The 23,842-nt window shown below is 40.6% G+C and overlaps 1 protein-coding gene across 1 annotated transcript in view; it reads left to right on the top strand.

Annotated features, from left to right (window-relative positions):
• The window catches only part of Sntg2 (syntrophin gamma 2), a 225,607-nt gene that overhangs the window by 145,023 nt on the left and 56,742 nt on the right, over positions 1-23,842 (top strand). Inside the window, exons 10-12 of the mRNA XM_038318977.1 lie at positions 3,782-3,911; positions 5,651-5,689; positions 21,008-21,127. Coding sequence (XP_038174905.1) covers positions 3,782-3,911; positions 5,651-5,689; positions 21,008-21,127 — 289 coding nt within the window. The remainder of the gene's footprint in view (positions 1-3,781; positions 3,912-5,650; positions 5,690-21,007; positions 21,128-23,842) is intronic.

Raw genomic sequence — 23,842 nt, 5'->3', positions numbered from 1 at the left:
AATTAATATATCATTTGAAAAAGCATAAGAATTCTTTGCACATTGTTGACCTGTTTGAAAACACACATCGAAAGGGCACCCATGTAACTCCAGCTACAGGTGATCCAACTCCCCCTTCTACTTTTCAGGGGTACCCATCCACACACGTACATGAACACATGTAAATGAAAAAGAATTTATTAAATCTTTAAAAGACAGAAATAGGAGAGGGACATAAGATTTTATAGTCTTGCCTTTTTAACTATCTGAGAATTCTTTCTCCATCTCTTTCTCCCTTCCTCCCTCTCTTCCTCCCTCTCCCCCTCTTCCCCTTGGTGCACAAGGATCTTACAGTTTCTCCAGATCAGACAGCTTCACTCTCAGGAGCTAAGAGAGGGCTCTCCCTTTCTCACTCTCTCTCCCTCTTCTTCTCTTCTTGAGACAGGGTCTGACATATCTATAACTGAGACTGGCCTTGAACTGACCCCCCCCCCATCTCTCCCCACTGTGCTCAGTGAAAACCTTTCCTCATTTTCTCACCTCTATAAAAATCAGTAGAATACCAGCCAGAAAACATTGCCGGAGGCTCCTTGGAGCAGAATTTAAACACCACGTGGCTAAGAACTTGTTTGCAATTTCCTGCCAGTATCCTCATGAAACAGAAAGGCACAAGTGACCAGAGGGTTTGTTTCTATGTTGAGCAACATGCTTGGTGTGGATGAATCATAGCTTGTCCCAGCTCCACGAGCATCTGGGACAGTGTGGTTCCCTGGTACACGAGACCCTTCAGAAAGCCAATATGTTTGTTGATGACGTCTTCTCAGAAAACACTTGAAACATCATTTAACATTTGATCTTGCAATGAAAAGGAGACTTCTAGTGGAACACATTAAAAAATAACAAGTTTAGGAATTATGATGCAAATAAGGATGCAGGTTTAAAAATGAGGAATCTGATTGACAGACAAATGCATATCCTGCCCCCATGACTGAACTATGTTGTAGAATCAATATGTTGTCTTCAACTGACTTTGAGACAGTCTAACAGGTTTTCATCTGAGGAAGGCATAAGCGGTTTTCTGTGTAGTTACCAATACAGATGTGGGTGTTGCCGTGAGATTGGATGGACAGCAGCAGATAATGCCGAGCCTTCAGGAAGGAGTTGCTGCTTGAGATTCAACTGTCCCTTCAACCCTACACGGGCTTTGCATGGCTCAGTGAGAATGAATAGCAGTTAGCTGTATATGAGGCCTGATGGCCATGTAGGTGGATACCACAGCTCCCTAGGAAACAGCCCTGTCCTGGGGGAGGGGCACCTTGGGGGTCTCAAACCTTGCTGGAGTAGGCGCAAGGCTTTGGGTCTCAGGACACCTCAATGCAGAAGGAGCTCTGTATGGCATTCCAGAAGCTTGAACAAAGAGAGGCAGGAGTTGTTATTTCCAGGAAGAGCTCAAGTACACTGTGGCAGGCCCCACCCACCTTCCACAGCCTTCTTTGGAGTTTTCCTCTGACGTATAATGTGTTTTACATAATACTTTCATAAAACACAATCAAATCCTGTCAAATTCTATTGGTCCCATTGTCACTATTTACTGAGATTCTATTCAGATCCAGACAAGGGCTAGACTTGACTCCATCCCCAAAGGTCTTCTGACATCACCCTGGGTGGGTGGTACCTTCCCCACTGAAAAATGAGGACTAGAACCCTGGAGTCTGCTTGTCTTACTGCTTAGCTAAGGGACTGTATTCAGGTCCACTTCCCTCTGAGACCTGTTCATGTTCTAGATTGAATTTATCACCTTTGTACCCATTTGCAGGTTTTTAAACATTTTTAACAGAAAGCTTTGGAATATTTTTCTGACATTTTGCTTCTTTTAGTATCTGTATGTTTGCTAGTTGAGGCACTTTGGTCTTTTGGAAGAGCCTGGTTGCTTTGCTTACACGTTTCTTGTGCTGTGATTTACACATCTGTTGGTCTGCAGTATTTTCTATATTTGGGAGGCAGCAGGACTCCGAGTCTTCACATCTGCCATACAGAGAACATCAGCACACCAACACTTACTTCTGTTACAGAAACCTTCCTCGGGGGGCTGGTTTTTAGGGACTCATGTCCAGCTAGCATCTCCAGCTTTACCTGTCAGTCTTGGTGGTCCCTCTGCTGGTTGCTCTGTTCCAGTTGCTGCACTGTTCAGGTTGCTCCTTGGTGAGCTTTCTCCTCCTCACAGCCTGACCCTGCAGGGTGGACAGCTCCTATTTTCCATTTCTAGACAAGACACGTCCCTAGTGCCCACACGCGACTGTTCCACCACCTACTCCCAGTTCTACTCGGGAAGCATCGCAAGCAAACAGATGGCCCAAACTGTGTCCCTGGTCTGGCGTTCTTCACATATCAGGTCCAGTTACTCCGGCACAGCTGCTCAGCATTCTAGCTATGCTTCTGTGCATCCAGCTAAACCTTGTGTTCACCGTTGATTTTTCTCTTCCCCTGATCTGAGTCCAATCTCTTGACTAATTTCCCCTCCTCAGCCATCTCCCCAGGCTGTCTTTCCTAACCACCCTCCTTGCCTGGTTACTCCAGCAGTTATTAGTCCTCCCTCATTCCCCACTGTCCCTTTGGCCCATTTTCAATACATTTTTTTCTCTTTTTTGCCAATTTATCATCCATTTCCGATCATGCTGTTTCTTTGCTCAAAGCCTCCTGGTGACTTCCTCTTGCAGTTAGAATGAAGTCCATGTCCTTGCAATGTCCAAAATAAACACAAGGACATATTTTTAATGCTATTCAATGCCACATAGAGAAAGTGATAATTTGTCATAGAACATGCAGATCTGAGACAGCTACACAGGGAACAGGGAACCTTGAACTAGAGAAGTAAGAGACAAATGGCTCAACCAAGAAGACACAAGGGAAAGAAGCAACTAGAAACAGTCATGTAAAGGCTGTAGTAAAAATGACTGGTCCATTCCTTAAGCCATCCTGTTAGCTGCCCGTGCCTTCCCTGTAGGTTCATCCTCTGGCAAGGTTTTCAAAACTACACTCATCACCTTTCATACTCCACCAGGCTGACAAGTCAGCTGGAAACAATTAGATGCTTCATTCTCATTCAAGAAGTGCCAATTAAGGTGGGGACAGTCGGGGAGATACCTGTTTAAAAAAGAAAGATTGCTCACTCCTGGGAAGCTGTTTTGAGAGCTGCTCACACCCAGGAAGGTCTTGGTATACCTCCTCCTCTAAGCCCTCATCTTGCGTAGCAGGATCAATAGCTGAGAGCTTGTTACAGCACAGGTTAGAGCAGACTGTGCATGTGCAATAGGGGATTTAAGGACTTCTCCATAAGGAAAGTTGCTGGGATTGCTTCTCCAGAGTCCTACGGTCCATCCTAAGTACATGCACAGGGAAGTTCCAGTCCCAGTCGGCACTGAGTGTGTTGTCTGATGTCATGCTAGGTTCCATGAGGTAAATGGGCTTCAGAACAACTACAGCTAAGACACTGTAGTTTCTATAAAATAGAAACTCCGAGATTTCAGCCAGAACAAGGCGTCTTCCCCATCTGCCCTGCTTTCCTTGTTCCTGTTGTATTAGAAATGGTTCCTAGTGAGGAAATTCAGTGTAGATTTTTGTTTTGGTAAAGCTAACCTGTTATGCCTGTTGCCTAGGAGAGTGAGTCTGATCTTTCCTAGGTGTATCACAGCTGAGCCTAGGGCAGCAGGGGCTGGAAGCGTCTGTCCCCTGCTGGATGGACCGGAGCAATGTCATTCTCTCCCAGGTGACAGCCTCCCTGGTGTCTTCTCTTCTGCTGTAGGTCCAGTGCATTCGAGGTGCTGGCCCTGGATGGAACCAGCACAGGGGTCCTTCAGTTCTCCACTCCCCAGGACTGTGCGGACTGGCTGCGTGCAGTCTCAGCCAACATCAGTGACCTGACGCTTCAGCATGTGAGCATCTGGCCCAGGACTCACTCCCTCTGTGTTTCCATTAGCGGTAGTGATGAGAATGTTCCAAGTATAATTAACCCACTGCAAGGTTTGGTCTGCATGCAGAACATATACTTGTTTCAACAGATCAAATATCCAACTCAAATAACTAAAATTTAAGCTATTAAAATGTGTCTAGATATAGACATTTGGAAACTTTCAGGCTAATTCTCTCCCTGTCTCTGTCTCTATCCTTCCCATCTCTCTCGATACACACATAGAGTTCTGTGTGTGTGTGTGTGTGTGTGTGTGTGTGTATGTGTGTGTAAATCCAAATGTGTTAAATTCAATGTGGCAATTTTATTTGGATAAACTACTAACTGGGATAAAAATATGATACATATACCCTGGATACCCTAATTTTTCTCTGGGCTCCTCAATTATATGCACACATGTACATGAGCACAAACTTACAAACACAAACATACACACACACTAATCATGGGCATTTTAAAAAATTTTTCCCCTAGAGAATGCCATCATTCCAACAAACATTTATTTTTAAAAAAATTAAAAGGCCATACCTATCCAAAAACATATGCTGTGTCTCACTGAAGGCATCTGGATCAGAAAAAAAGTATCCTGTGCCCTTGGGTGATAGGTTTAGTGTTCAAAGTCAGTAAGATTTGTAAAATAAAGGAATAAATAAAGATGGTTGGGGGAAGGAGAACATCAGCTCCTTCTTAAGTCTCTCATAAAGAATGACAAGCTGTAGCTATGGAGCTTTGGCAGGACTGGCCCCATAACCAAAGGCTTGGCCCAGCTCCCATCCTCACCCCCTCCAAATACCCATGCTGTGCGTTTGTGCTCCATTCCTCAGTCTGGTGCAGCCTGTGATACTCTGAGCCACCGTCTCGTGCCTGCTGTCCCCTCATTGCTCACCCCCTGCCTTGTCCTGCCCATGGCTAGACAGAAGTTGGTTGAATAATCTGAGATGTTTAGGGATGCAGTGACGGGCGAGATTTCTATCCTGAAGACGCAAGAGCCATCTTTCTACTAATGTATAAAGAAGCGCCTTTTTATGTTCTTGGTTTTAATATTCCATACTTTGAATCCCTAGGGTCTAGATAGATAGATTTTTTTCAATTAAATAACTAAATAGACAAATAAGCAAAGCCAAAAGAGACAGGTGGGGTTTGATTGGCATCTGAAGAAATACCAGTCAGCACTGGGTGCTCCTGATTGGATGATTATTGAAGGTGACTCCTGGGCTGCATGGCAGGGCAGACATGTGGGCTCACAGTCTTGTGTGTATCTTCTTCGGGACCACCATTTCTTCACTGGTAACATTATTGAAAGTGATCTACAGGGTTTGGGGAAAGGAGTATAAAGAATCAACTATCCACTGTGGTCGCTGGCCATTGTAGTTAGATGGTGTGGCACAGAGCCACCTTCCTTCTTCTCATTTGTTCACACATCTGTCATCCCTCAGGTGCCCTCCCTTCAATGGCTGAAACTTGGGAACAATGACATCAGTGTGTCTCTACACTTCCTTTTGTTTCATTGTTTACCTGAGTCGAGAACGACTGTGGTTAAGTGTGTGTTTGCTCTGGTTTGAAGATAAGCCCAGCATAAAGGAAAAAAAAATCTTCCAAGGAAGTTTCCTGGGTTGATTAATTTGAGCTGCCATTTAGACAGGCTGAAAAATGAAGAAACTGATGTGTGTAGCACACTGACCCCTTGCTGTCTTCCCTCCACAGATGAAAATGGCAAATAAATGCTGCTCTCCCTGTGACCAGGTAGGTGTGTGCCTTTAGCTCAGTAGGATAACAAACCCCCAAAGCGGATGCTTCCTTTTGTGAAATTTAGATAGGCAAATGCTAGTGAGAGTCACACTGAATTCAGTCACTCTGACCCACGTGTGAACTCAGTGCTCTTTATTTATTAAGAAACACATTCGGGGACTGTTCTAATTGCCTGTGTTTCTTGAGATAAATGTGGTCTGCGGGCTATATCCAGTAGAAAATGTGATTTGAGCAGGTGTTTAGGGAGGACTGTGTGAGCCCAGAGGGGATTTAGGATGGAGAAAGGCCTGTGTGACTTGGGATCATGTTGTCAGGTGACGCTGTTGACTCAACAGCGTAGTTCTCGTTCTCAAAGGGAATAAGAGAGTTTGCTCTGGAGTCAAATTTCAGTAACCGTGGCAGTAAGCCTAGGTAAAGGTTCTCCCCAAATACCATATTTCAGTGTGGTAACAGTCTCTTAAAGTTTCTATGGAAACAGAACAAAGAAATTCATAGATAAAGGCACTTTCCAAATAAGATGATGGAACATCATCTAGCAAAGTCGGGAAATCTCTACTGACGACTCCACATCCTTTCTGGTGGTGTTCTCAGCTTGGGAGCTGGTGGCAGCTCATGGTCTGTTGACCAATCCTGAAAGGATTTACCTGAAAGTCACAAGGATAATAGGTCAGACATGGAGGGAGTCATGAGTGGTTATTAAGGGAGCTAAAGAGAGATTAAACTGATTTGGCTCTGGATCTGTAACATCCCTACTCTAACAACCAGATCATTCTTCTTGAGTTCTCAGTCCTCATCACAGAGGTGGGATTCAGTTGACAACACCCATATCTGTAAGCTGCTAGGGACCCAGAAGGCACTGACCTAACACATGTAACGTCTATGGGTAGAGAGGGTGAGGGAGACTCTGGTCAGGATGTAAAGTAAATGGAAAAAATCATAATAAAAAAGAATCCCAATCCAAGACAAACTCAGGAGAACATTTCTCTGTCAATTAAATGTTGACTGAGAAAACAACTCGGCGCTTCGACGGGACTTGTTAGCCAGCATTTTTACACTGGAAAAGAAGCAATTCCTAAATATAACTCTTCTAAATATAAGTTATTGCTTTCAATATTTTATAAATTAATCATCAGCTATTTGTGTTTTACATAGCTTAATGAGGGGTTAGCTATTTTATGAATAATACTTCTATAAACATCTTCAAACTAGAATAGCATCCATTCTATATTTTCCCACATTAAAATATTATATTCCTACTGAACTTCACAGTTTAAGGATAATTTTTTTAACCAATTTTTCCACTAAGACACCTCCACTTGGTTCACACACAAACATTTTCTCATTTTATTTGTCACTGGTGGGATGTCCAACTGAATTTGTATTGCCTATTTCCACAAACGATTTACTGCTTTTGAAACTGAACTCTGTGAGCTGCTCAGAAACTCTGAAACATCTCCAAGACTCTGTGCTTGAAGAGCAAACCCTTCACGGGTGGCAAGGAGTGATGTGGTCCTTGTCCTTGGCTCCTCCAGCTGATCTGGTGGGGACCACAGGGCTCTGCTGCCTGCTGGGGCGGGGTCTCTGTGGCCACAGGAGAGATCGCTCCAGATAAACAAGGTGGTCTCCAGCGTGCCACTGGAGAGCCGTGTCTCTAGGACATGAATCTGACCCACTTCAGAGAATGGGGGCTTGTAGGCTCTCCCCTATCCATCACTAATTAAGAAAATGCCCTACAAGCTTGTCTAAGGCTGATCTTATGGAGGAATTTTTTAAATTAATGTTCCCTCCTCTCAGATGACTTTTAGCATGTGTCAAGTTGATGCAAAACTATCCAGCATGGCATCTAACAATTGCTAAAATTGAAATAAAAAGAAAAGGGAACATAAAGGCTAATAAAAAATCACAGAGCATAGAATTTTACACTCAGCATTTAGCCAGGGAGTTGCTCAAACTGTTGTTGCTCAAATTGTCGCTCAAACTGGAGCACTCTTGTCTAAAACAAAGACCAAGCTGGCCTGAGGAGATGGCTCAGTTTGTAACATACTTCACTTGTCTTGAAAGCACAAAGACCTGAGTTTGGTTCCCAGAGCCCATATTTTTTAAAAAGGGGGGGGGGAAAGCCAAGTGTGTTGGTGTATGTTTGTAATTCTAGCACTAAGAAGACAAAGATGGAAAGACCCCTGTGGCTCACTGGCCAGCCAGTAAAGTCTTCTTAGTGAATTTCAGACCAACAAGAGGCCCTTTTTCAAAAACAAAACAAAAAAGACAAAAAAAAGCACCTGAGGAATGACAGCCAATGTTGACCTCTGACAGGCGCGCGCGTACACACACACACACAAAAGCACACATAGCCAAACCTAAACCTAACGATGATAAGCACAAACTGAGAACTCTTTTAGGAAAACCAGGGTGTGTTCACTTAGTAAGACTGCAGGCAACTTTATTTATTTCCAAAAAAATTTTCTTCTAACTTGGATTTTAATTTAGGGAAATAATGATGCCTTGATTTAATATTCCAAGAATAATGTAAGTAACGCAGGAAACTGACTTTTCATATGGAACTAAAAACACGTATAATGCTAATCTGGTATAGGTTTAACCAAGTATCTACTCTGACTCAACAAATAACAGGGCTTTCCATACCAGAAAAGATAGATGAAAATGTACTCCTCTGTGGAGATGGTGGAATTCTTTGTCCCCAGTTAATTGTGTCACATAATACCATCAGGACAGCACTCATGAAAGTATGATATACACTTCTTACAACATGCAGTGAGTCATTAAAAAATTCATAATGTAAAAGATTATATTCCTGTAGATTATTTATGAACTAGTTACATATGCATAAATAAGATTCACAAGGCAGCCAATGTTCTGGATAACAGCAAAGTTATAACTTACTTCTGTGCCGACTGATGTAGGCAGAATTAAATTACACATGAGATTTAATTAAGTTCACATCCAGATGATGGTGATTCGGAGGCTTCCTTACCTGAGCTGTCACCGTGGCAAGGGCAGAAGCTTCTCGGTCACTCCTCTGTATGGCATTCTTGTGGAATATGTGCCGAGCGTGGTGTTGACCAAGTGTGGAGAGAGCATCAACAGGACACTGATGAAGTGAAGGGCATAGAAGACAAGGAGAGCCAAACGCTGGCTGTACCACCTTCAGAAGTGGAGCTGGGTTCCGAGCTAGTGCCTGTCATTCTGAATACCCATGGTGGCCTTCAGATGAACTAGAATACAAGGGTAGTTTGCCCTTGTTTGAATTCTGCTGCTGTGGGAAGGAAAAGATTGCAGCTTCTCCATTTCAGCCAGGAAACCAAAGCTGACACCTTCAGCTTTGACTCCGCCGTTCAGCTGGCTACAGTGTCTTCCCATTTCCTGTGCACTTCTGTTTATCCATACTCATTTACACACCTGTGAATGTCAGCATCCTCTCTCCTTGTGGGCCTTCTCAGAGTTCGTTGCCTTGTTTACGGTCATATAAAGAGGAGGAAGATAGAAGACCCTGCTGCCGCCACGCATGGAAGAGAGAACCTCAGGCAGTGAAGATACAATAGAGAAAGTAGATTCATCAGTCAAAGAAAACATTAAATCTAACAAAAGCTTAACTTGAAATATGGGATACCATGAAAAGACCAAACCTAAGAATTACAAGGGATAGAAGAAGAACTTCAGCTCAAAAGCACAGAAAATATGTTCAACAAAATTATAGAAGAAAACTTGCCCAACCTAAAGAAGGACATGCCTATGAAAATACAAGAAGCTTACAAAATGCCAAATAGACTAGACCAAAAAAAAAAAAAAGTCCCCTCACCACATAATAATCACAATACTACACATGCAGAATAAAGAAGGAATATTAAGAACTGCAAAGGAAAAAGGTCAAGGAACATATAAAGGCAGACATATCAGAATTACACTTGACTTCTCAAACAATGAAAGCCAGAAGATCTTGGTCAAACATTTCACAGACATTAGGAGACCTTGGATGCCAGCCCAGACTACTATACCTAGCAAAACTTTCAATCACCATAGACAGAGAAAACAAGATATTCCACAACAGAATGAGATTTAAACAATACCTATCCATAAATCCAGCCCTACACAAAGTATTAGAAAGAAAACTCCAAACTGAGGAAATCCCAAACAAGGGAAAAACACATACAATAACACCACCAAGAACAAAAATTAAAATAACAGGAACTAGCAATCACTGGTCATTAATACACCTTAATAGAAATGGACTCACCTATAAAAAGACACAGGCTAACAGATTAGACATGAAAACAGAGCTCCATTCTTCTGCTGCATACAAGAAACACACCAATCTCAAAGATAAACATCATCTCAGAGTAAATGTTTGGGAAAAAAATTTCCAGTCAAATGCACCTAAGAAACAAGCTGGTATTGCTATCCTAATAGCTAGCAAAATAGACTTCAAACTAAATCAATCAAAAGGTATAAACAAGGACATTTCATATTTGTCACAGGAAAAACCCATCAAGAGAAAATTTCAATGCTGAACATCTGTGCCCCAAATACAAGGGCACCCTCACATGTAAAAAAAATATTTAGGCTTAAATTATACATTAAGCCACACACACTAATAGTGGGAGACTTCAACACCCCACTCTCACCACTGGACAGATCTGCCAGACAGAAACTTAATAGAGAAATAAGGGAACTAACAGATGTTATGACTCAAATGGACTTAGCAGACATCTCTAGAACATTCCACCAAAACACAAAAGAATATACCTTCTTCTCAGCACCTCATGGAACCTTCTCAAAAACTGACCACATACTCAGTAACAAAGCAAACCTCAACAGATACAAAAAAAAAATAGGAATAACCCCATGTTCCTTATATCAGATCACCATGGCTTAAAGTTAGAATTCAACAGCAACACTAATTTCAGAAAGCCCACAAACACATGGAAATTGAACAATGTTCACTTCACTTGAACCACCAATGGGTCAAGGAAGAAATAAAGAAATTAAGGACTTCCTAAAATTCAATCAAAATGACCACACAACACACCCAAACTTATGGGACACAATGTTAGAAGCAGTGTTAGAAGGAAAGTTCATCACAGTAAATGCCTACATAAAAAAGTAGAAAATTTCCAAACTAGTGAGTTAACAGAACACCTGAAAACTCTAGAACAAAAAGAAACAAACATACCCAAGAGGACTAGAGGACAGGAAATAATCAAATTAAGAGCTGAAATCAACAAAATAGAAACAAAGAAATCAATGCAAAGAATCAATGAGACAAAGAATTGGTTCTTCGAGAAAATCAACAAAATAGACAAACCCTTATCTGGACTAACCAAAAGGTAGAGAGAATTAACAAATTAACAAAATCAGAAATGAAAAGAGGGACATAACAACAAACATGGAGGAAACTGAGAGAGTCATCAGGTCATACTTCGAAAACCTGTACTCCACCAAATTGGAAAACTTAAAGCAAATGAACAGTGTTCTGGATAAATATCACATACCAAAATTAAATCAAGACCAGATGAACAAATTAAATAAACCTATAACTGCTAAGGAAATTGAAGGTCATCAAAAAGTCTCTCAACCAAAAGAAGTTCAGGACTAGATGGTTTCGGCACAGAATTCCACAAGATTTTTTAAAAAGAATTAATACAATTACTCCTCAAATTGCCCTACATAGTAGAAACAGAAGGAACATTGCCAAACTCTTTTTACAAGGCTACAGTTACCCTGATAGCCAAACCACACAAAGACACTAATAAGAAAGAGAATTGTAGACCAATCTCACTCATGAACATTGATGCAAAAATACTCAATAAAATACTGGCAAAACAAATCCAAGAACACATCAGAAAAATCATCCACCATGATCAAGTAGGCTTCATCCCAGAGAAGCAGAGATGGTTCAACATATGAAAATCTGTCAATATAATCCACCACAGGAAAAAAAACACATGATCCTATCATTAGATTCTGAAAAATCCTTTGACAAAACACAACACCCCTTCATGATAAAGATCTTGGAGAGAACAGGGATACAAGGAACATACCTAAATATAATAAAGGTAATATACAGCAAGCTATCAGCCAACATCAAACTAAATGGAGAGAAACTGAAAGTGATCCCATGAAATAAGGAACAAAACAAGGCTGTCCACTCTATCAATATCTATTCAATATAGTACTTGAAGTTCTAGCTAGAGTAATAAGACAACAAAAGGAGATCAAGGGGATACAAACCGGAAAAGAAGCCAAACTCTCACTATTTGCTATCTCATGATAGCATACATAAGTGACCCAAAAACATCTACCAAGGAACTCCTACAACTCATTAACACCTTCAGTAATGTAGCAGGGTACAAAATTAACTCAAAAAAAATTTGTAGCCATCCTTTATACTAATGATAAATGGGCTGAGAAAGAAATCAGAGAAACATCACCCTTCACAATAGCCACAAATAATATAAAATATCTTAGGGTAACTCTAACCAAACAAGTGGAAGACTTATATGACAAGAACTTTAAATCTTTGAAGAAAGAAAGTAAAGAAGACACAGAAAGTGGAACAATCTCCCATGCTCTTGGGTAGGCAGAATTAACATAGTAAGAATAGCAATTTTACCAAAAGCAGTCTACAGGATCAATGCAATCCCCATCAAAATCCCAGCAAAATTCTTCACAGACCTTGAAAGAATAATACTCAACTTCATAGGGAAAAGCAAAAAACCCAGGATAACCAAAACAATCCTGTACAATAAAGAAACTTCCAGAAGCATCACCGTGTCTAAATTCAAATTCTACTACAGAGCTACAGTAATGAAAACATCCTGGTATTAGCATAAAAACGGAAAGGAGGATCAATGGAATTTAATTGAAGACCCAGATATCAATCATACACCTATGAAAACCTGAGTTTTAAAAAGAACCTAAAAATATAAAATGGAAAAAAGCATATTCAACTAATGGTGATGGTATAACTGGATATCAACATGTAGAAGAATGAAAATAGATCCATATCTATCACCATTCACAAAACTCAAGTCCAAAATGATTGAAGACCTCAATATAAATCCAGCCACACTGAACCTCATAGAAAAGAAAGCGAAAATACCTTTGAATGTATGGGCACAGGAGATCACTTCCTAAATATAAAACCAGCAGCACAGATACTGATAGCAACAATTAATAATGGGACCTCCTAAAACTGAGAAGCTTCTGTAAAGCAAAGGACATCGTCAACAAGACAAAATGGTAGCCTACTGAATGAGAAAATATCTTCATCAACCCCACATCAGAGGACTGATCTCCAAAATATACAAAGAACTCAAGAAATTTGACATCAAAAAACCAAATAATCCAATTTTAAAAAGGGATATAAACCTAAACAGAAAACTCAACAGACAAATCTAAAATGACCAAAATATATTAAGGAAGTGCTCAACATCCTTAGCCATCAAAGAAATTCAAATCAAAACAACTCTGAGATACTATTTTTCACCTGTAAGAATGGCTAAGATCAAAAATACCAATGACAACTTGTGATGGAGAGGATGCAGAGTAAGGAGAACACTCCTTCATTGTTGGTGGGAGTGCTAACTTGTACAGTGTCTTTGGAAATGAGTATGGCAGTTTCTCAGAAAATTAGGTATCAATCTACCTCAAGACCCAGCAATACCACTCTTGGGCTTATACCCAAAGGATGCTCAATCATACTATAAGGACATGTGCTCACCTACATTCATAGCAGCATTATTCATAATAGCCAGAACCTGAAAACAACCTAGATGTCCCTCAACTGAAGAATGAATTAATAAAATGTGGTACATTTCCACAATGGAGTAGTATTCAGTAGTAAAAATTTAATGACATTTTGAAATTTGCAAGCAGATGGATGGATCTAGATAAAACCATATTGAATGAGGTAACCCGGATTCAGAAAGACAAATATAATACACACTCACTCATAATTGGCTTTTAGACATAAAGAAAAAACAAAACAGCATACATTCCACAACCCCAGAGAATCTAGACAACAAATAGGACCCTAAGATAGGCATACATGGATCTATGTAGGAAGGAGAAAAACCACAAGATATCTTGAGTAAACTGGGAGTGTGGGGGTCACAGAAGAGGGTAAAAGAGGGGAGGTAAGGAAAGGAAGGGAGGAGAAAATTGTATATAGCAATAAAAACAATAATAATAAAAACAACAAGGAACACAATGCCTGGGAAATGATAGCCAAGACTGTTTTCTGAACTTTACATGAATGTATGTGTACACAAATTAAATGTGCCTGTGTAAAAACATGCTCTACACATGCTTGAACATTCATACACAATGCTTATACATATACATGCAAATTCTAGTAAATGACAAAATTACAGATTTATATAGCAGTTTTTTGTGTTCAGTATACATCATATGGCAATTATGTTCAGCCATGGCTGCTACTTTTTCCATTATCCCCTATCAACAGAAACCATGTCTGTCTTTCTTGTTTGTATTTTACCTGTCAGCTGACATCTTGACCTCAAGGGCAGGTCTATCATGTGTAAGAGTGAATACTGCCAAGAGTTATTGGGGGAAAAAAACCTGTTGCAAGGCTGTTCTACCCCAGACCATGGGAATTACTGATGAGCTTTCTGTCCCTGTCCAAAACCCTGGAACAAGGTCATCAGCCCCAAAGGACCCTGGGTAATGCTCACTGAAATAGTGAATAAGATATATCACTTAAAATGCCGAGAAGCCAAATATGGTAGCACACAACTTTTGTGCCAGCACTGGGGAGGCAGAAACATAGCTCTATGATTAGGGGGCCAGCATGGGTTACATGGCAAGTACCATGTAGGTACAGCCAGGGCTCTCCCTAAAAATTAGTCAAGGAAGAATGAGGGTGGGGTTGGTCAGGAACTCTGTCTTAATTTAGGGTTTGTTTTATCAGGATTTTGTTTTTTTAGGTAAATGGCTTTTTTTGAAATGGGAAAATGGGGAGATGGGAAAGCTGAACTGGGGTCACTCATATGATTCACTATAGAGTGTGTATCATATGTAAATTTAGGTAGGGGAGTTGTTTTTTAATATGGCCAATGTCATTCACTGAACTCTCAAATTATATCAGTATTTCTATTCTACACCTAAACCACATTCTGATTTTATAGTTTACATTTTACAGATTAAGGTTGAAACTATTTGAGTTGTAAGAAGCTTGTGTTTTATTTTATTTTCACTGCTAGGGAGTTAAACTGTAAAGAAAGCCTTACTCATTTTTTTCACATTGTATGATGCTACATGATTACTATATATGCTGAAAATATAAATAGCTATTATTTACATCTGCATAATCCATAGTAGAGTATAATTTAACACTGCATTTTTGTCCTTTGGGTTGTAACCGCTTTGCCTTTAATAGCTGAGCCATGTCTCCGGTAACATCATATTTTTTATTAATTAATTTTTTAAAAACCCTCTTTTTCCATTTTACATACCAATCCCAGTTCCCAATTCCTCCCCTCTATCCACTCCCTTCACTTTTCCCCTCACCTCATCCCTCCATCCACTGCTGAGAGAGGGTAAGGTTTCCCATGGGGAGTCAATAAAATCTAGCGCATTGTTTGAGGCAGGACCAAGGACCTCCCCACTATATCTAGGTTGACTAAGGTATCCCTCCAAAGAGAATGGGCTCCAAAATACTAGTGCAAGCAATAAGGATAAATTCTGGTCTCATTGCCATCCCACATTCTGCCCCGGACACACAACTGTCACTGACATTCAGAGGACCTAGTTTGGACCTATGCTCCCACTAGCTCAGGTCAGCTGTTTCTGTGGGATGGGTTTCCTCAGCACGCTGTTGACCTCTTTGCTCATATTATCACCCTTCCCTCTCTTCACTTGGACGCTGGGGAGCTTGGCCCAGTGCTTAACTGTGGACCTCTGCACCTGCTTCCATTAGTTGCTGGATGAAGATTCTATGATGACATTTAAGATCATCATTAATCTGATTACAAGGCAAGGCCAGTTCAGGGACCCTTTCCACAATTGCTTAGGGTCTTAGCTGGGGTCATTGTGGATTCGTGGGAATTTCTGTAGTGCCAGGTTTCTTGCTAGCTCCATAATGGCTCCCTCAATCAAGGTCTCTCTCTCATTCTCTCTTGCTCTCTCTCTCTCTCTCTCTGTCTCTCTCTCTCTCTCTTGCTCACTCTTGCTCTCTCTCGCTCTCTCTCTCGCTCTCTCTCATTCTCTCTTGCTCTCTCGCTCTCTCGCTCTCTCTCGCTCTCTCTTGCTCTCTCTCACTCTCTCGCTCTCTCTCGCCCTCCTCTCTCTCTTTTCCCCATCTCAACTATCCTGTTACCTCAAGTTCTCCTCCCTCTTCCCCTTTTCCCCTCCTCTTACATTCCACCCCCCCTTCTCCTCCAACCCCCATGCTCCCAATTTTCTCAGGAGATCTTGCCTATTTCCCCTTTCCAGGGAAATCTATGTATGTTTCTCTTATGGTTCTCTTTGATTCCTACCTTCTCTGGAGTCATGGGCTATAGGCTTGTTATTCTTTGCTTTACATCTAATATTTACTTATAAGTGAGTACATACTATGCTCATTTTTCTGGGTCTGGGTTACCTCACTCAAGATGGAGTTTTTTTGCCATTTCCATACATTTGCATGCAAATTTCAAGATGTCTCTTTTTTTTCTGCTGTGTAGTACTCCATTGTGGGAATGTATCACTTTTTCATTATCCATTCTTTAATTGAGGGGCATCTAGGTTGTTTCCAGCTTCTGACTTTTATGAATAATGCTGCTTTGAACATAGTTGAGAAGTGTCCTTATGATATGATTGAGCATCCTTTGGATATATGCCCAAGGGTGGTATTGCTAGGTCTTGAGGTAGGTTGTTTGCTAATTTTCTGAGAAACTGCCATACTAATTTCCAAAGAGGCCATACAAGTTTGCACTCCCACCAGTAATGGATGAGTGTTCCCCTTACTCTGCATCCTTTCCACCATAAGATATCATAGATGTTTTTGATCTTACCCATTCTGACAGGTGTTAAATGGTATCTCAGAGTCATTTTGATTTGCATTTCCCTGATAGCTAAGGATATTGAACATTTCCTTAAGTGTCTTTCAGCCAATATTTCCTCTGCTGAGAATTCTCTTTTTAGGTCTGTACCTCATTTTTTATTGAATTGTTTGGTATTTTAATGTCTAGTTCTTGAGTTCTTTATATATTTTAGAAATTAGTCTTCTATCTGATATGGGGTTGGTGAAGATCTTTTCCCATTCAGTAGGCTGCATTTTATCTTATTGACTCTGCCCTTTGCCTTACAGAAGCTTCTCAGTTTCAGGAGGTCCCATTTATTTATTGTTGTTCTCAGTGTCTGTGCTACTGGTGTTATATTTAGGAAGTAGTCTCCTGTGTCCATGCATTCAAGGGTACTTCTCACTTTCTCTTCTATCAGGTTCAGTGTGGTTGGAGTTAATAGTCTTAAATTTGACATTTGGACTTGAGTTTCATGTATAGGGATACATATGGATCTCTTTGTATTTTTCTTCATGCTAACATCCAGTTATGCCAGTGCCATTTGTTGAAGATAATTTCTTCTTTTCATTGTATAATTTTATCTTCCTTGTCAAAAATCAGTGTTTACAGATGGTGGATTAATATCTAGGTCTTTGATTCAATTCCATTGGTCCACCTTGTAGTGAGGAGGGCTGCGGGCCAGCCTGCTTTTGTCCCACCCGGATCCTGGCCGCCTGACTAGCTCAGCCCCAGAAATAACAACACATAAATTGTATTCTTTTAAACACTGCCTGGCCCTTAGTTTCAGCCTCTTACTCACATCTTGACTAACCCATATCTAATAATCTGTGTAACACCATGAGTGGTGTCTTACCAGGAATGATTCAGCATGTCTGACCTGGTGGCTGGCTTCATCGCATCTCTCCCTGAGGAGAGGCATGATGTTCTGCTCAGAGAGGCAAGGCAGGGCAATTGTCTGAGCCATCTACCTCACTTCCTTTTTCCTATTCTGTCTACTCCACCTATCTAAATTTTTCCCTATCAAAAAGCCAAGGCAGTTTGTTTATTAGCCAATGAGAATCCTCCATCATTTCCCCTTTTTCTGTTTAAACAAAAAAGAAAGGCTTTAACATTAACATAGTAAAATTACATATAACAAAACAGTTATCAAGTAAGAATTACAGTTACAGTATTTATATCTACTTAATCTTTTATCATAACTAAGGAAAACTATAACTATCTATCTATTCTTCAACTCCATCAAAGATTCCAGAAGGATATAATATTACCTAAGTAAATGAGAAGTAAGCAACTTGCAAAACTCTAGAAATCACAGAGACATCTTACTGCCTGGACAGTCAAGCAAAGTTCTTTTGTACTGTTGGGGCATCCATCTTCAGCCTTCAGGCCCACAGTATCCAGCAGACTTTTCCAGGAAGCAGGAAATTTCAAAGACAGTTCAGTCACTATCTGCTGTGTCCTGCAGAATGTCTTGCAGACTCTTTCATGAATCAGGAACCCCGAAAGACTATCTCACCTTTAGGCAAGTTCAGCAGTCCTCTCTCTGAGGGTTCTCTGTGTCCAGTTTATGCAATAATCCAGGCAAAAGCAGTTTCTTGCCCAAATGGCTATCAAACTCCATAAGGATCCTCTTCGATGCCCATCATCCTCTTGAAGTAGATTGGTGCTGCCAGGAGCAGATGTGTCTCATTGTCATGAACAGTCCCAACTTATTAAAACATTAAATGTTATATTCTGTAGTCTTTGGAAGGTATGAAGAATGTCTATCTAAAATATATCTATGCACATCTAGAAAATCTAACATGACTACAAGCTTGACTATTATTGATGACTATCCATTATCAACCTATATTTCCTAATTATACATTACATTTTTAAATGAACTACACAATCACAATACCTTAATCATTATTAGAAATACATATACATATAACAAAATTGACCTTAAACATATCAATAAGTCAAGATTTATACCAATGCAAATTATTCATACCTATATCATATCCCCCTTTAAATGTAAGAGAACATTTATAAACAATATTTGGGAATATGGGTGCAGTTATCTCTCTCCAAACTGCTTCCTGCTGAATGGGGACGCTGTTAATCAGATCTTTCATGGTGTAACCTGTGTGCCAGGTTCATCTCAGTCATCAGTTGTGTGAAGTAATTTTCTGAAGGTGTTCACAGCAACCTTTCAGGAGGGCGTGGTCTATCATACCATATTGGGATAGAAGCAATCCATACGGTCTCATTTTCTGTAAAAATAAAAGAAGAATCTCTTTTCCAAAGTATCATATCCTTAGATCCAAATTCTGAAGTCAAGGTATTTTCACGGTATCTTTCTTGGTTTAGTTCAGCAGCATTTATAAACAAATATCTTTTAGCAGCTGTTGCTCCTTCCTCAGCATTCAAACAATTCAAAAAGAGGGTAATAGCAATAGCATACAGTATCAAGATTCTCTGTGTATTTTCCATCTTTATGCGGCTTTACTTAACCTCTATTTCTTTTATTTTTACTTTTATTTTTTGAGACAGGTTCTCTGTATATCTTTGTCCTGGAATAACTCTTTAGACCAGGCTGTCCTTGAACTCTCAGAGATCCCTCTATCTCTGCCTCCAAGGCATAGGGATTAAAGGTGTGTGCTACCACACCTTGAAGTCACAGAGGTCAATCTACCTCTGCCCCTTGAAGTCACAGAGGTCAATCTACCTTTGTCTCCTAAGTGTTGGGATTAAAGGTGTGTACCACCACACCCAACTTCTCTTTCTTTTATCTTTGTTTGTTTTTTTGAGAACTTTAACCTTTAGCCTGCATATAATTTTAACACACTGTAAACCATTTAGAGGATTTCTTTGTCTTTGAATCTTTCTTTACTGTATATTTCTCTTTTTCTGACCACAAGAGTCTTTAATTTACCAAGCAATATAAGTAGGATTAAAGCCATGGCTTTGGCGGCTAGATCCAGCCCATTCCTTAGCTTTCTGCGATTCCAGCCTTGTAGCTGAGATATCGGCCAGAGCCATGTCCATTGCCACAACTCTACAGTGTTTAGTCAGGACCGCCCACTTGAAAGAGCCAGAGCCTGCCCCGACAGGACGGCCCAGAAAGCTGGCACTTCAAAATGGCACAACCTCTTTCCTGCTATGGCCGAAAACTGAAAAAACACACGTTCAGCTTTTCATCAACACCATTTAAATGTTTCATGGCAGGACCTCTTAAAAGAGCTGCACGGTTTTGCGGGTAAAGCTGAGTCAGGAAGCCTCTCTTAGATGAGAGCGCTCTTGCCTCTAGCAAGCAGAGCCTGACCCGAGAAATTGCTGTTACCAAGAAAACATGCTTTACTCTATTCTTTCCCAAGCTTTCTCAGGCTTTCTGTGGATTCAGTTATCCACGTGGGCGCCATTCTGTAGTAGGAACTGCGGGCCGGCTTCCCGCTGCCCGGCTCCCAGCCACCGGCTAGCTTATGCCCTGAAATAACAACATACAAACTGTATTCATTTAAACACTGCCTGGCCCATTATTTTCAGCCTCTTACTCACATCTTGACTAACCCATATCTAATAATCTGTGTAACACCATGAGTGGTGTCTTACCAGGAATGATTCAGCATGTCTGACCTGGTGGCTGGCTTCATCGCATCTCTCCCTGAGAAGAGGCATGATGGTCTGCTCAGAGAGGCAAGGCAGGGCAATTGTCTGAGCCATCTACCTCACTTCCTTTTTCCTGTTCTGTCTACACCACCTATCTAAATTTTTCCCTATCAAAAAGCCAAGGCAGTTTGTTTATTAGCCAATGAGAATCCTCCATCACCACCTGTCTGTTTTTATGCCAATACCAGGCTGTTTTCATTACTCTAAGTCTATAATAGAGCTTGATGTAGGGGATGGTGATGCCCCTGGAGTTCCTTTATTGTACAGTATTGTTTGGGCTCTCCTGGGTCTTTTGTTTTTTGTTTTTTTTTTTTTCCATTTGGAGTATTATTCTTTCAAGGTCTTGTAGCACCACATTTTTAAGACATACAAGGATTCCACAATTAGCTACTGTGTAGTCTTATCCCACAAGGATCTCGGTATTCATCACAAACTGTCTTATGCTTCTGTCTACTTGAGTTGGAACTTGCAGATTCATGTAGACTTCTTTGATCTCCCACTGTTTTCTAGATGTACTGGATTGAAGTCAAGGAGCATTGCATGTTGAGTGTGATTAGTATGCTGCTCTTAGAACACTCTCATTAAGGCTTGGCTTTTAATTTTCCAAGGTTTCCCTCTGCAGGTGGTGCACATGGGCTGGGTAAATGAGAGGCTCCAGGGAGCCAATGACACCTCTCAGAACTTCAGATCCAAGTTCTTGGCCCTGAAGGGCTCATCATTCTACATTTTCAGCACTCCTCCGGTAAGAATGTCTTTGCATCTGATGCGGGTGAGGGAACTGTTGCTGGAGTTATTCATATGCAATTGGGCCCTGGGAAGAGGCAGAAACAGGTGGCTGTCCTTGGTCATCTCCAGACCTCAGTGGTTGGAATGGGTCCTGCTTATGGATTAACCACCAGGGATTTATTTCAAACTCATAAGCGAATCCATTTCTGTCTTTCAGTTCAAACAGCCAGTGAGATAGGGCTGTAGCATTTCTTTGCTCCAAACATCAGCTGGTGTGGAGGTGGGGTGCAGACAGCTCTTTGGTTGAGTTACATGGTTGAAAGCTCCAAGAGGCAGTCAAAGCAAAACACAGCCCCCCCCCCAGATATTTCTAACTAAATATCTAAATAATGAAATTCCCAAAATTATTCTTTCCCACACAATTTCCAGATTTGATCAAAGTGAACAGCCTGCTTTAGTGGGACCCATCACATAACTGTAAGGATGGATACTGTTTTCTATACTTCTATTTTCCGATTCCTACCCACACTGTTCTCGGGTCGATCAAACAGGTTATAAATGCTCTGTCTAAAAGCTCCTCATTTGGACATTTTTGTATTCCATATATATATATATATATATATATATATATATATATATATATATATATATATATATATATTTACTTATTTTCACTTTCAGGATTCTGACCACTAAAACTAAAAAGTATGAAACTTGGTTTAATGTCTCTGAAAAGTCAGAAAGAGCCACAAAAGTAGTGAAATAAATTTCTACCATTGAGATGAGAAAAAGCAACATGAATATTTGGAAAAAAATTATATTTTCAAAAGCACCCTTTACTGCACTTCCCTTGGGGTGTGCCTTTTGTATAAGGTGGAAAGCTAACAGTGCAAAGGTACTCACTAAAGAGTACCTGCTGCTATCTTCCCTGTGCTCCCCCCCTGCTGGTATCTTCCCTGTGCTCCCCGCCCCCACGATGAGGACAACAAAGTGGTTTTTGTTATTTAAAAACTCTTGTAAATTTGCTCACATTCCAATCACCTACAGAAGCACTGATTAGATTCTCCTGAAGGTCAACTAATTTATGTTCTTTAAAGTTGTTGAATGACAGGGTTTTATCTAACAGAGTAAGTGGGTGTTTTTGAGTAGTGCTAGAGTCTTCCCCCCTGCTCAGGTATGACCTGGATAATGATGTCAGTAGGAAGCAGGTACTGTTAGCAGTGGGGACCACATGGGTGGTGCTCATCTGGCTGGATCCTCGGTTGTGATGGAAGCAAGTGCCATGTGCTTCCTCTAGGCCTGGAAAAGTTCCATTCTTCCTGTGGTAATTATGCTGAAAGAAGCCAAATGGTGAAAACAGCGTGATACGTGAATGTGATACATGAATGAATATTCAGCCCATAGTCAGTCTGAAGTAGGGGGTTTCGTTTGTACCGTCCCTATGTCTTCAGATAGTTTTCAATTTTCCGGTGACATAGATGTCATTGAAGTCCCTGTAAAAGGGCAATAAAGTCGCTGCTGGTTAGGAGGTTAAGTGACTAACATAGATGCTCTCTCATGGCTGAATGGTCTCTGGCTGGGTAATCCCTTATATTGGAAGATAGTGAAACCCTACAGCTGTGCTCAAAGAATTGGAAATGTCAGAAAACTCTCGAAATGGGATATTAAGGGGAAAAAAAATCAACCATTTGGGTATTTTGCTCTTTGAACCCTCAAATCAACATGAAGCAATCCCCAGGGGGAAATAAAAGTTGTTTTATTCTATAAAAGAATTAAAGAGGGTTGATGGAGGAAGCCCATCCAAGCACTTGGCCAAGTTAGCTGGTCCCATAGGACAAGAACCCCCACATAGCTGGGACATCCAGGCCAAGGGTCTTCACAGTGTCAGGCAGTGTGATGGCAGACACAGTGACCAGACACACCATTAAAAATAGATATGATGGTTGCTCCCATTTATAATTAAGGGCAACAAAGGAAGGAGGTCACAATTAGTTTCTGAGTAATTTGAAAGCCTTGATTGTGTCCTATACAGCATCAGCAAGAAGGAAGACAAAAGCACAGAGCACAGCACCTTAGAAGTCAGACCATGAAACCAGGGTTTTCAGATTTGTTGAGTCATTGACATAGCTCAACACCTATCCATTTCTAGAGACAAGCAGGGGAGGTTCATTTGCTTGCAGTGTGCTCAAGACAGTGAGCCCCTTATTAAATAAAAATGCAAGATGCTGCAAGCAGCCTAGACAGCATGTTACGACATGTTAAATAGAAAGATAAAAATTGGCCTTGCATAATAGAGTGGTGTTAGACAAAATTAGATATTTTATTAAACAATTCATCTTTTATCCACAATAACCAAAGTGTATTTTGAAGCGAGATAGGAAAGATGACGTGGAGCAATGAAGAAGAATCACCCCTTGTCTCAATGGAATTGGCTGCAGGTTAATAACTCCAAGCTACAAGTTCTCAGCATAATTGTCCTGCTTACCAGCCAGGGACATGAGGCTGCTTGTTTACATTTCTTCTTCAGTAGTCCCCCCAGTTATCTGTCAGAGATAATAAATCTTGACTGGAAAATCCCACTGGGCCACAGTGAACACAGAATGGATTACTTACGCACGTGATTTGAAGCCTCTGAAGCACATAAAATTTAAAAGATAAAAATCATAGTACTAATGCTAGACAGCCTTTTGTTGCCATAGCAATGCACACAATATGGTAAGTAAATTTATAC

Source organism: Arvicola amphibius, chromosome 2 (assembly GCF_903992535.2).
Source record: "Arvicola amphibius chromosome 2, mArvAmp1.2, whole genome shotgun sequence".
Taxonomy (NCBI): domain Eukaryota; kingdom Metazoa; phylum Chordata; class Mammalia; order Rodentia; family Cricetidae; genus Arvicola; species Arvicola amphibius.
Note: the sequence above shows the minus strand (reverse complement) of the source record. Positions and strands in the feature narration are given on the sequence as shown.